The sequence below is a fragment of the Triturus cristatus genome, chromosome 2_1 (assembly GCF_964204655.1).
Source record: "Triturus cristatus chromosome 2_1, aTriCri1.1, whole genome shotgun sequence".
Lineage (NCBI taxonomy): Eukaryota > Metazoa > Chordata > Amphibia > Caudata > Salamandridae > Triturus > Triturus cristatus.
Genome location: NC_140581.1, coordinates 1,031,271,105 through 1,031,285,566, shown reverse-complemented (window position 1 = coordinate 1,031,285,566; position 14,462 = coordinate 1,031,271,105). Strand labels below are relative to the sequence as shown.

Below are 14,462 nucleotides of genomic sequence, written 5' to 3'. Positions count from 1 at the left end.
TTTGCAAAGAAAGAAGAGGGACTTACGTCTCTCTAGCAGATAAAAGGCCAAGTTGGTCCGCCTGACTGGTTTAATGCTTTAATGGGACTGTAGTATATTGTGTTTTACTGTTTTGATTACCTGCTGTGATTTTTGCAATAAATTGGTTTTATATAGACCTACCTTACTACATAGTCTTCACCCACCAACTCCCCCCCATCTTTAATAGATTTGAAAATCTAGACAGGATACTAGCGAGAAATGTTTATATTCACCCGAACAGTTCCTACAAACACTATCAGCAGCTGAGAAGTTACGCAGAGAAGCGCACGTTCCCACGTCAACTAAAATGTTTCAGTCCTTCCTCTATATCTACAGTTTCTTTCTTTACTGAGGAGCGGCGCGGTCTTGATGATGCAATCCTTATTGAGGGGAGAGAGATAGAAAAGGGTAAATAAACAAGGTTTAAGTGACTAGATTTTAAGTGGTGCTTTAAAAATGACCACATTTGTACTGCTTTACGTTGAGAGACTGTTAGGAAGTACTACTAACGTGCGGGAAACGGCCAGCATTGAGACCTACTATCTATGTCTTGTGGATGTGTCCTTGTGTAACATAACTGGTGCTCACGTAAAGCTCTCCAATACCTTCGGGTCGAGTTCGCGCTGTATAAAACTGCAAGAAAAAAATGCCATTTCATAAAAGAACATATATAGCGAGTAATACCATATTTGAATTGAAAATTACACTTGCCTATTAAGTAGGTTTTCCTTTTACAGCTGCGTGCTGTTTTTCAACAGGTTTTAGATGTCCGGCAGAAAGTTTTATTACACGTTTCTCTCTATAAACGTTTAGGGTGCGACTATTTGAAAGTGCATGTGACCTCGTACTGTGCAGGACGGCTGTAGAGATTGCTGGCATGGTGACCGGCAGGTTGGTTTACAGCCCTAACTTGTGAGACTTGTGGCGACATTAGTGCTTGGGTTCAGCTGGCGCGTTTGACAAGGGGGGGGGGGGGGGGGTAACACTGAGTTCGGAGCGGGCAAAAGTGTGAGACAAGGGCAGCAAGGAATAAGTAGCACACTGCGCCTTTAAGACGTCACGGCTGTTCTCGCGACGGTTGGACGGAGGCGCGCGGGGCGTTCCTTTGCCCCCCCTCTCTATTCCAATACACGCGCCGTCAACGCAACGCGCCAGCGCCGACAACAAAGCGACAGTGAACGGCGCGAGACCCAGGGAGCGGAAGAAGAGCAGTGACTGCAGCGCGAGTCTCTCGGAGACGTCCGTAATCGGAGGAGAAAAGAGTGCTGCGGGGCTAAGAGTGTTCGCGCTCGGCCGCTCTGCGCGAGGTGAGATCCAAAAGAGGTGTAGAGAGCTGTTGTGCTAAATTGGGAGGCATAGTTGCCCTCTGAAAGGGGCGCATTGAGTATGTTTCCTTTCTAGGTGTAGGTTTTGTCAGTCCTTTTAGTAACGGCTACTTCTACATTTATCCCTGAAAGTGATGGGATTGTCAGCGCCGACGGGATCCATTGACCCTCGAGCTACTGGCAGGTTGGGTGGTGGTGGGCAGTATGATCGTGAAGTGGCGGTCGAGAGGCCAACTCTTCACCAAAGCCAGCTTTTTGAGGTATGCTGTTGGCCACTCTCCACTGTGGTTGGTTGGTGGGTAGGGTCCTTTGATTTGGAGTATGCATCCACTGTAGTCTGTTGAAACCACTGGACCTCTTCCGCGCAGTAGCACCAGCCGCCTTTCAATGTCTTTATACTTTCTTTTTCCATGTTGCACACAGCTTGCTGTCGTGTTTGCGATTTTCCTACCTAGAAGCGTTCACTAAAAGATTTGCTAAATTCAGGTCTCCTTTTTTTTTTTCTCGGATGACGTAGGTTTTGTCGAAGATGTGTTTTCTTTGTCGATGTTGCTATTGGTGGGCATCACGTTGGCATGATTTTAACTCCCTTAGTTGAGCGGCTGTGTAGGTCATTGTACAGTGTGATTTGTGAACTGAGAACGTGGTTTCCTTGGCACTTGCCATGTGAGGCCGTGTTTTGCAGCCATTTACAGATTTGGATGTTGAAACATAAGTTGCTGCTTGTAGGTATTAACAAATGTATAATTGTAAGGATTTTTGGAAAGCAATGCGATGTTTATATGGTCGTTAGTGCTGTTGTGATTGCACAAGTGTTGTGATCAAATTCTTTACACAAAATGGGCCTGCGCTATCAACCAGAGCTAAATAAGTCTCCTAAATCACGTTTTTGTTCTTGATTGATGATTTTAATAACTTATAATGCTTCCGTGAGCAGTACGCCATGTTAAAGTTCTTTAAAAGAAAACCCGCAGCTTCCTTTAAATTCTGAAGCTTTTTTTTCTTGTCGACACCTTCTGGCTTAATAATTCTACTAACTTTTTCCATTGAATATGTCTGCTCTAGCAAGTCATCGTTTAGAACACATTTGCCTCCATAAGAATCTCATATCATCATATGCAATTAAAAGCAATCCAGTGTAATGAGTTGTGTGAATCCACAGCCTTTGTACAGTAACTCAAAGAGAAAGGGGCAATGGGTATAGTAGCCTGACTCGCTGCTTATCTTGTATGCTGTTGTAGGTGGAAGAAAACTACGCATGCCAATAAAAAGGACCAATAGAGGAAGCCCGTGCTCAAAACACCTATGTATTATTTATATATATATATATATATATATATATATATATATATATATATATATATATTTTTTTTTTAATAAACATTAATTAGTCAAATGAGCTTCGGCCGCCCAAAGCAGTAATGAGCAACAAAACAAGACTGTTTCAGTAACTTGTTAATAAGGTATAAATACGCCTTCTGGGCTATCGATGCATCTATTATATCAAACCAGAGGAGCGCTGGTGTGGAGAATTTCAGTGGAACGAGTAGCATGTAAACACAGTGGAAGGAGTTTCACTAAAGTGGCATTGTGTACGCTTTTTATACAGAGTGGAATTTATAAATGCTTGTGTTTCTTAAAAGGAACACTGGGCCTTTTCCTGAAGGAGATCTTAACATGTTAGTGTAGTGTGCTTCTAGCTGAACGTGGTCTTTACATATTGAAGTACTGTCCCTTGGTCTTCCAAGGAGAATCCCCTCGGTGCAGTAAAACGTATACCGGGAAACCGTTTTTTTAGGATAAGCTTACAAAATGCAAGCAGCACACTTAGTTTTCGTAATAGGTTCATCACAATAAGTGTTGCATACTGTTAACAACAAAATGAGTAGAGGTGCGCTATGAAGACTACAGTTTAGCTGGGCTGGAACATTTCTGTATTTCAAAGACTGAACCAGGGTGAGCTAAACTGATCCCAAAACTCCAGCCCTTGGAGGTGGGGGCTGGAGGTGCTAGGAAAACGGATTAATATCTCGTAGTGGTAGATCATATAACAGTGGGAACTTAATGCCATGGCAACGATGTAGAAAAGAAAGACAGAAAAGGTGAAATTGTATTAGCTTTTAAAACAAAATATGCAATCCTACTTTTGCTCTGTTATCTCACAAGTTCACATCTATGGTCTGGCCAATTACAGCCAGCCCAGCGAGCCAGAGCTACACGACATGAGTGGAAACGTGCCACTAATGATAGTAGAGGGCAGCACCTGAAGGCGAGGCACAAAAGGAAGACGGAAAGAATTGTGCCCGAGTTTCGTTTCACAGCGTCGTGAGACCATAAGGAAGGGGAAGCTAGAAATTGTCAACAAAGACCGAGAAGGACACTAGCAACATTTGTTACTCTAAGTCCTGAGACCATTACCGTAATGTACCAGCATGCGCGATGACCCACGCCTTTGAGAAAGACCTAGACTGTCTGAAACGGCGTAACGTAAAGCATGGTGGATGTCGTAGAATGAAGGCAGTAACCCCACCGGCATTTCAAGTTAATTGAAAAGCAAATGTGACTGGTCTAGTTGCTATAACAAATACTCTTGTAGAATAACTGGAATTCTGTATGACATAACTAAGCTATTTTCAAAATCTCAGGCGATCTCCATATAAACATGCAAAGGAATGGCTGGAAGTAATGTTTTGTGCCTAAAAGTTGTAATAAAATGCGAGTTCTGTCTTTTTGCCACTTGCAAGGCAGAAATAAAAATCACACGTGTAAGTAGAACACACTGGTGACTCGGGTGTTTCCATGCTAATTATGTTAAGTCATCTTTTAACTGAAGAAGTATTTGGGGGTTGGGGGGATACAGCTCAAGAGGCTATATTGCTAGGTGTGGCTGCTCAATAGTGTGCTTAAGGAGATAGTTGGAGGAGCATGCACCAGGTGAAACAGCGCAATAGAAAATGCACAGATAGTATAATTCTGACTGGAGAGCTCCTATGGGAGAACTAATGAAACACCAGTGATCCTTCTAGTGCTCCCTCTCACTTGACTGGATTTCAACTGCAGCAAACTAATCATGTTGCAGCACAGTTAAGGTTTTTTAAACTAAGTGCGAGCAGCAGTGAAACGTGTACAGGGATTCCTTTGCCTTTCGGAGTCTCAAGTTAGCAGGCACAATGGAGTCTCCGACTGTGGTTCACAAGTCTGATATCAAAGCCTGCAGGCTGGCCCTGAACGTGTTGCAAGAGCCAGTAACGGAAGAGGGAGCTGATCCATCTGTCTGCTCTTTTGTATGCTTTTCGATATTCTAGAATGAGTAACCACTGGCTGAAAGGGGGTTCTCATTTCCCCCCCTTTTCTGTATAGATTTATTCTGTTTAGATGTGTGTATAGCAAAAACAAGTTGATGGACGGAATGCAGAACAATGTCATACATTCACCCCCGTACAGAGATCTGGGCCTAAATCCATCGTTTTTTTGCTCACCATGCCATTCCAGTTTGAACCCATCCATATGCAAATCAGTCTTGACCCAGTGCCTCATGGGAACAGTCCAGCCCGAACTGCCAAGCCAGGTCCTCCCTCAATAGTTCTTTTTAGATGTGTATATAGCTCAATAGTTTTGCCATGAATGGTGTAAGCACCATTATGCCTCAAACCTAAAAAGTAGTTGATGGTAATATTGATAGTATGATCACAAAGGAAAGTGAGGAGGTTAAGGCAAGGCTACACGTCCTTCCAGTGTATACACTATGCACTCAAAACTGCTGTTTGCCAGGAGTTATATTTTGTATGAGTTAGGAGCCATATGTACTCCTATATTGTGGATGGAAGTCCCTCACCCATTTGTCTAGTGGCATGCTTCATCACGGGGGCCCCTCCGGGCACTGACCTATATGATCCAAGTAAATCAACATATTTATGCCCATGTAGCACTCTCCAGTGAGTTGAAGGTGCATTCATCAGGACGTGGTCGCTCTTTGATATGTAGGATAGAAGAACACTTTAGAAAAACCTCCAGGAGGTGACTTCTTTGATCCTTATGGGAGCAGCCTCGGATTTCAAAGGTGTGATCACCTGTATGGGGTCAAGGTCTAAAATACGGAGCATGGATATTTAAAAACAGATAAACAAGTCTATCAAAAGCATTCATATCATGTTCACAATAGTACCTCATGTCGTAGTAATTCCGGTGAACACTGCACACTTGGTTGATCAAAGTATTGGCTGCCTTACTTAAATGGAGAATTCCTGTTGCCATATCTCAGTGGAGGAGGCTGAGTGGGGATCTCTGATGTACTTCGTAAACATGTTAGTCATAAATGTGAGGAAGACAAGGTTTTACATCCACTGAAAGCAATAATCAATGCCATGTACTCGTGGTTCATGACATTTATATAGGTAATCACCTTGATAGAGGGTAAATCTCATAGGCTGTATTAGGTAAAGGGTAGGCCCCAACAGGTCATGCTAGTTGTTGGAGTACGTATGGTTTAGCATATAATTATAAGTACAAATGAATCATAAGCTTATGTCATCTGAATTATGACGTATGTCATCCCCTGCCAAAAAACAGTGAAACGCAACTTTTAGGATTTCTTGATAAAGCTATGAAGTCTTTTCAGTATAACAGTGCTATGTTTTAAGGCAGGGTGATTCGCTTCCGAAAAGGGCATTGAGATGGTGCACCATGGGTCTCTTATCTCTCAACTTCCTGCATACAGCCGTGGGTACTACTGTCCAACTGCTTGTGCGACAGCTATATTTGTTTTGCATGATAGAGATTCAGATTTCCTTTTTTAGATGCCTTTGTGTTGCAGTACTTAGTACAACTGTACAAGGATTATTGTATAGGCTGCTTATTTCACTTGTATGTGGTGAAAGTGCTTACTTGTAGAAAAGTGTTGCGGGAAGTTTTTTTTAACTCTATGGTAGTTTTATACCGTTGTCGATGCCAGCAGTCAATTAACTGTTTTCATGGCTTAAAAAACAAAGCTTACTATAAAATTTCTTTTGCTAGATGTTATTGTCCAAATGTCTGGTAATCATGAAGTGGACAATTCTATCAGCTTTTAGGCTGGCTGAGCAAACTAGGCATTTGCAACCAGCATCCTTAGCCACCAGGGTTGTGGATGTCGTTGAGGGAATTGCCATAGGGTGACTCCAACGACCTAATATGGGTCTCTAATTTTTGTAAATCATATCTGGTCTGATGCCTACTTTTTTTTTTTTCTTCCTCAATCTGTTAGAGTTTTCACAAAGTATTACAGCAACATGCCAAACTTTTACAAGTTACGAATGTCGATACATGGGTGGATACTTAATGTGCGCTGCATATAATAAGGAAGCGCTGCAGCAGTAGTGGTTACATAGCAATCTACTGGCAAGATAGGTCGCTGACCAAGTATGCCATTTGGTATCATGGTGCGCGCGGCATAAAAAGAATTGGACGAAACCCAGTCCGTATAATTCCTATCCAAGAGGTAGAGGAGTGGGGACCTTTGCTTTCTACTCTGTGCCACAGTCATGAGTGAGGAGCCTCTAAGCATCACAAAGTATTATGGAACCCCTCATATCTATGCCATGGTTTAAGAACAAAAGGCCAACCACCCAACATTAAGTCATGCAGAAGAAGGGGGGAGGATAATAAGTCAAAACTTGTCGAAAGAAGCAATGCTGACATGGGGGGGATGGGAATGAGTGGGAGCATCTCCGGGACCAACGGTGCTCTCTGCGGCATGACCCATTAGTAAAATATTGCTTCCCTCAAAACCACCTCCAATTACTTAGTCAGACAGTTACAGGGCATGAAGCCTGGGCGGAAAGAAACTGAGATTCTATCCGGTACATGTAGTCTATTTATGGGCTACCAGAGACGTGAACTTTGTCCGAAAAAGAGAGCTTATGGGTCAGTTGCTGAATTGCCACGGTATTCCAAAGCCTTGTGAACCAGAAAGCTATGGGAGTGGCAGTAGATTTCCAAGCTAAGGTAAAGAGCTGTACGTGTCGGGAGTCCAATGCATTTCAGTGGGGATCAGTCACTGTAAAAAGACTGCAGGCTCTGGCTAGGAATCCTGTCGTGCTGAATCAGCAAGTGGGCTCAGGCCTTTCGATGCTTGTGGACAGAGGGACACCTTTGGTCTTCTTCTCCAAGGTTGACGAGTGCAAGGGTGTACTTGGGCGTCTGGGTTTTCCTCATCAGAGTAGTGGTGGTTGAGGGGCCCTGCGTGCAGAGGCTGGAGGCGACGTTGGGGAGTCAAGGAGAGGTAAAACCATACTGATGGACCACTCCATCAAGGGAGAAGTGTGAGGACCCACCAGTCCCTACAGAGGCGTCGCACTCGACAGAGAAAAGCCCAGTGAGGGAGATGGGGGACCGGGAAAATGGATGTAGAATAGTAACCTGCAGGGAAAAATTCAAATGTGATAAGTGGTAGTAAAGACATGGCACTCCAGACTCTTGCCCGTTAGCCCTGGTGGAGAGTAAGCTATTTCAGTGACCCGGTTCAGTCGTTTGGGTCGTGCGGCTCGATACAGAATGTGTTCAACGCAGATCATGCGTTACTGGTGGTGGGCTGTGAGGGCTCCTGCTTCATATTTTGTTGATGCTCAATAATGTCCTCTTTTGCAGTTTGAAAGGCTTTTGCTGTATTTTTGCGACCTGGGCCTCATCCATGGACTGTCTACCAGGCAGGTGACAATCATCAGGTCTCTGACAGGGAGGACGAGTGGCCGTGGTTGTGTGATGCTGTGTAGTGTCATGTAATGAAAACATTTAAAGATTACATAGTCGGGTATTACAAAGTCAGTGGCATCCTTCCCAGGCTTTGTTCTTGGGAGCAGCGGCTCCAGTCGGTCAATGCATAAGGCTATGAAAAGAATCTGCTACAGTAGGAGGAAGACAAAAAGATGCTCGTACCTGTGTATACCTTTTTTTTGTTTGTATTAATTTTTTTAATTGATTTATAAAAGACAGAACAATAGTTGCATTGATTAATATGCTGAGGCCTTACTGATACCAAGGCATTTCCTTAAATGTGTGAGCACACAACGTCTAACCACTTTGCCTGTTTGATAAAATAGGTGAAGGAAATTTGAGCTCGACAAAGAGAACAAGCATTGGCATAGCCAATAGATCTCGCTTTTGGGACCTTATAAGTGTTTAGCCATGCAACAGTTGCATAACTAAATACTTATAAGGTCCCAAAAGCGAGACCTATTGGCTATGCCAATGCTTGTTTCTGTTTATTACTGCGCTGTAGTAATGGCGGCGCACGGGTGCCACCATTACTACACAGAAGTAATAAACATGAGAGAGAAAAAACGGGCTCACAGAGAACATCAAAGCCCGTGCGGCCGCGAAAGTGATCGCGATCAAACATCAAAGCGGTCGTGCGGCCGCGAAAGTGAGGCGCCCGCGCACATGCTCTGTAGCTCTAGGCTACAGAGGTAGCACTTTTGTGAGCCCTCACAAAATGTCTCGCCAGACCAGCGCATGCGCTGGTCAGGCGAGACCTAAAAACTGGGGAACGGGACCAGAATGGGGGAGGATTCCAGTAAAGCATTATGTTAGAGGTGTGTGCTTTGAGTAATCCTGTTAGTGGGCGTGATACCTCTAGTAGAGTGTCTTAGAGATGGAACGGATCTTTTATCATGGTGGGCAAGGGCCCTCTGAGGTGGCCATAGCTGTCATTTCTGTGCCCTTGGGGTTGGAGGTTGGAGGGCATGGAAATCTCAACCCCTATGTGTCACTGAATGAATTGTAGTGCGCGGAGTCCTTGAGTAAAATAGCAGAAATATAGCTTGGCCTTGTAATGTGAATACATTTTCACTTGGGAACAGTGTTGAGCACTACTCTGTCATCTGCCTCTAGTTTCAGTGCTGGTGAAGATAATGAGCAGTGGTTGTATTCTGAACATTCAACATTTTGTTAAGTCATACTCTATATGTATTTTTACTTTTATTGTAGCATTTAAAATTCTCTACCAAAGAGATGGTGATGGAGAAGCCAAGTCCCCTGCTTGTCGGGCGGGAGTTCGTGAGGCAGTACTACACTTTACTAAATAAAGCACCCGATTACTTGCACAGGTAAGGTTGAGTAGCTCCGATTTACTAAGCAAGTATTGCAGTTATGCTTGCACAATAACAGATTAGATTGTCATGTTTTATTTTTGCAAACTGTTTCTGTCTTCTGGGACATCATAAACTGTCAGTCCGTGTGAATAATTTATCATGAAAGTGGTTTTTTTGTATCTCCACCAACTCATCCTATACAAGCGGCTAATTTAAATGGGTGATGAGTATTTCCAGGGAGCTTCATTTGTCGTTTCACCATGGAAGGTTTTATAGGTTGCAGTTTTTTAATTAGATGTAATAAATCCATGCAGCTGTATACCTAATGGTAGGTTTGATGTCCAATTAATGTGCTTAGATTTTTAGGGAGTGAAGGTTCTGCTGCTCAACAAAGATCTGTTTTTACACTGACTTCTGTCATGAAATCCAGTAGGTGCCTCTGGGCTTTGTTTAGTTTCTCTTTAAATTGCAATAAAATGGTAAACTAAATGTAGTGCTCTACCTGTCCTCATTAAGTTCAACAGATGAATTGGTGTATTTCACCTAGGCTGATGAGGTGTGATGTCCCGAAAAAGGTCCCAGGATTCTTGCTTCTGGTCTAGGAAGGACCTTGCTTGGCAGTTCAGGATTGTCTGTATGTGAGAAAGGACCCTCTTTCTACTTTTTGCTGAACTGCTGATGTAATTTGACTGAGTGTGCCCTGGGCTCCTGCCAATCAGTTACTCCGGGCCCATGTTATTTCCCTAAAACCGCATTGAAGACCAAACCCAGTTGGCACTCTCTGGCCACAGGTCAGTCCCTGGTAAATGGTACCGCAGAACTTATACTGCCACCCTCAGAGGCTATGTACCTTTACACTCACACACTGCCTTTGCAGGCTACGTGTTTCGGTGCAGAACAAAGTGAAGAGTAGACATGGCACGTCCCTGTGTGCCATGTCTACAACCCACTGCCCTGGCATAGATCAGCCACTCCTCTAGCTGGGTGCACTATACCAGTGGTGAGGGTACAGGTGCATGAGCCCTGTTCCCCTACAGTGTCTAGACCAATTCTTAGACATTGTAAGTGCAGTAATGCCATTAAGAGTATATGGTGCTGGGAGTTTGTCATTTTGAACTCCACAGTACCATAATGGAATTACTGAAAACAGAAGTTTGGTATCAAACGTCTCAGCGTATTAAACCCACACTGATGCCAGTGTGGGATTTAATGAAAAAAGCACACAGAGGGCACCCTAGAGATTCCCCCTGAAAAACGACCTACCACCAGTGTCCAGCCTTGCCAGCTGCCACCACCAGACATGTTTCTGGAACCCTGGGTCGAGAGCCTGCTGCTCTCATGGGGTCTGAAACCATGCACATTCAGGGGTGAGGTGCCCGCACCCCCCCCCCTGATGTGCAGGGTCCACGAAGGGGAAGCTTCAAAGGCTTGCTGCCTGTGAGCTTTCCCAGGCCTGTTGCTGCTTTCAGGAACTGGTCCCCACCGGTTCTCATCCACACTTTGCCTTGGAGAATCTGCGGGGAAAACAAGTGGGGAAGAGGTGTGCCCACCTTTGCCAACCGCACCCCTAAGGTGGGGGAGGCAAGGTGAAGCACATCTCTGTACCCCCCATCCTGTAGACAGAGGGACCCAGCCAACCAGAGTGAGGCATATGCCCCCTGGAGGGTGGCATAATAGGGGGTGTACCCACCCCAAGGAAGGGACCTATTGGTCACAACATTTACTTGCCTGTAATGACCCTAAATCTAGTATTTAGAGGCACCCCTTGGACCATGCCTTGTTAGATAAGAAGAAAAGGAGGACGCCCAAACAGCCGTGCCAAAGCTAAGAGGAGGACGCTCACTGACTTGGCCCCAGTCCTACCGGCCTATCCCCCACCTCGAACCCGCAGAAGCGAAACTCCAGTGTGTCCTGCAGCCAGCACCCTCAAGAACCCCGAGGACCTACCCTGCCTTCCAAAGAAAAGACTCCAGCTCCTGCGAAATCTACACCAGTCGCCCACGGCCTGAGTTAGAGTGGCCCAACACCACGTTGAGGTCTCCCTGGCGATCCTGACCCCAGATCCAGTGATCCCTGACCTGCCTCCAGCCATCACCTGCAGCCTCAAACCGGAAGGTCCCCCCAACCGCGACCAGGAGCTGGTAAGAAGATCCAAACCTAAAAGACACCCCTGCACCTGACTCCCCACGGGCTTGGGTGGCCCAACCCACTGTGTCTAGTCCACTCCCAGCATCCCAACTTAACTCTCCAAGTGGTGGTCTCACCCAGAAGATCTTCGTCCCCGAGCCTGCAGTGTGTTTGCAAACAGGAGACTCACCATTGAAAGTAACAGGGCAACCGACGACTAACCTGCAACCGGATGCCCTAGTGCCACTGAGGGTGTACCTTTGGTGCCATCTTGAACCCCCATTTGCCCTGAGTTTAAGTCCAGGAGCTTTGCTCCCACAACCTTGTGGCCTGCTCGTGAGCAGCCACCAACCGGAGGTCCCCCTGTCCCCCTTTGGATAACATTGGGCCTCAGCACTCTGCACCCGGCCGCCCTATTGCCACTGAGGGTGTAACAAGAGTGCATCCTTGACCCAGGGGGACCCCTGAGTCTAACCCCAAAAACCCAACTCCCTCAACAAAGTACTTACCTGTTAACTGATAACACTATTGTGAAAAAGTGGTTTCTGTTGCAGTAAACCCCCCCCCCCCCCCTTTTTTTTTGTTTTGTTTTGATGCCAGACTACTGATGCTCTTTGACTTGGTGTGCCCTGGGCACCTGCCAATCAGGTGCCCAGGGCCTGTTCTTTCCCTAAAACTGCCTAACAGCCAAAACCCAATTGGCATCCTCTGGCCACATGTCAGCCCCTAGTAAATGGTACCCTAGGTACCCAGGGCCCTGTGACCAGAGAAGGCCCCTAGGGGCTGCAGCACTCATTGTGTCACCCTTAGAGGCCCTGTACCCTTACACACACACACTGCCCTTGCAGGCTGAGTGTCTGGGTACAAGACAAAACAAAGAGTCGACATGGCACACATCCCTGTGTGCCATGCCCACAACACACACTGCCCTGGCATACATCAGCCACCCCTCTAGCTGGGTGCCCTATGCCAGTGGTGTGGGTACAGGTGCATGAGACCTGTGCCCCTACAGTACCCAGGTCCATTTCTGGGCACTGTAAGTGCAGTGCTGCCATTACAAGTAAATGGTGCTGGGAGGTCGTCAACACGAACTCCACAGCACCATGATGGCTATACTGAAGACTGAGAAGTTTGGTATCAAACTTCTCAGCACATTAAACCCACACTGATGCCATTGTGGAATTTAATGTAAGATGCACGACAGAGGGCAACTTAGAGTTGTCCCCTGAACCTAACCTACAATCCACATCCAGTCTTGGAGGCTGCCTAGGCTTCCACACATCAGACATGTTGCTGGACCCCTGGGTAGAGAGCCATCCGCTCTCCTGGGCCTGCAACAATGCACACCCTGGGCGAGGTGCTTGGTCTCCTCCCCCGGGATGGGCAGGGGAAGCTTATAAGGCATGCCGCCTTTGTGAGCTTCTCCAGGCCACTTGCTGTACTCCGCAACTGGTCCCACTGGTTCTGACCCCCACTCTGGCGGGAAACCCCAAGGAAGGAAAAGGGGTGTGCCAGCCTCTGGTGAAGCACATCTCCGGGCTCTCGCCATCTTGAAGATGGGGAGTCCTGCCCAATCAGGTCTAGGCTACTCCCCCCCCCCCCCCCCCCCCCCCTCTTCCCCCCCCCCCCCCCCCTCTTCCCCCCCCTTACCTACCTGTAACGCCCCATAGTCTAGTATTTAGGGGCACCCTGAACCTTCTTTCCTCAGATCCCGATTCTGAAAACTGCTGTGCAGCTGCTAACAAGAGGAAGACACCAACTGATTTTGCCCCAGCCCTACAGGCCTGTCGACCCTCGAACCTGCTAAAACCCGGCGTCTCCAGTGGCCAGCAGCCTCAAAAACCCCATAGGACCTGGCTGCCTTGTGACTCTAAAATACTGGGACTCCCACGAGCAGTGGTTCTGTTCAAAGCAAGTAACAGATCCCAGGCATCAGCCAGGAACCGCGAACCCTGCACACACTGCACCCGCCAAGTCTGGCCTGGAGTGGACAAGGACCCCAGCACCCAAGGACCCTCCTCGACGCTCCTTGTTGCCTGCAGCCTCAACACCCCCCCCCCCCCAACCGCGACCAGCTGAGGGTAAGATTTCCCGACGCGAAAAGACACCCCTGCACCTGGTGCCCTGCAGCCCCCTGTGCCCATCTTACCTTTCCAAGTGGTGGTCACACCTGAAGAATCTTCATCCCGAGCTTGCAGCCTTTTTTCGTCTTGTAGCTTCTCCATAGAAACCCATTGACTGCCCGACTGCTCAAAAGCACCCTGCACCTAGCCACCAGAGTGCCCCTGGAAGTGCAACATCTATCCTAATCTACTTCCCCACTTGCCCTGAGTAAGTGACCAGGAGCCCAGCTCCCACAGCCGCATGGCTTGCTTGCCAGCAGCCACCAACCAAAGACCCCCTGCCCACCATGGGATAACATTGGGCCTAACTCTCTCTGCACCCGGCTGCCCCTGTGCCGCTGAGGGTGTAACGACTGTTCTTACCTGACCCTGGGAGACCCCATAGTCTATGCCCAGAACCTTAACTCTGCCAGTTGAGTACTTACCCAAAAGCCGATAACTCACTTTTCTTCCATAGGATAACATTGACTGGCTTCACTTGGCAATTCTTCTAAGTGTCGAGTTTTGAAACTTTAAAATATTCACCTAAAATCAGCCGAATAACGAAAACTAAATTACTCACCTGTTATCAGGAGAGATCCCAGTGCTGGATCTTGGTGCCCAGCACTGACCTGGAAAAGTATTTACAACCATACTTACCTATAACTTGATTTTCTTTCCTAGGATAACATTGCCTGGTTTTTGCCAGAAATTCTTCTAAGTGTCGATTTTTCAAACTTGCTAATATTCCTTAACCTCTTCAGTGCCCATGACGAGCTGGACTCTTCATGGGCCGCGGTAGTGCTGTGCCCATGACGAGT

General features: G+C 46.7%; 1 protein-coding gene across 4 annotated transcripts in view; it reads left to right on the top strand.

The window, feature by feature from the left end:
- The first annotated feature begins 331 nt into the window (after positions 1-331).
- The window catches only part of G3BP2 (G3BP stress granule assembly factor 2), a 265,334-nt gene continuing 251,203 nt past the window's right edge, over positions 332-14,462 (top strand). For 2 of the 4 annotated variants that reach the window (XM_085635242.1, XM_085635228.1), the window contains exons 1-2: positions 332-429; positions 9,309-9,427. In XM_085635242.1, coding sequence (XP_085491368.1) covers positions 9,333-9,427 — 95 coding nt within the window. In that variant the 5' untranslated portion in view covers positions 332-429; positions 9,309-9,332. Of the gene's footprint in view, positions 430-1,123; positions 1,329-9,308; positions 9,428-14,462 lie in introns of those variants that run through there. The other 2 variants (XM_085635234.1, XM_085635223.1) reach the window with 2 other exon arrangements.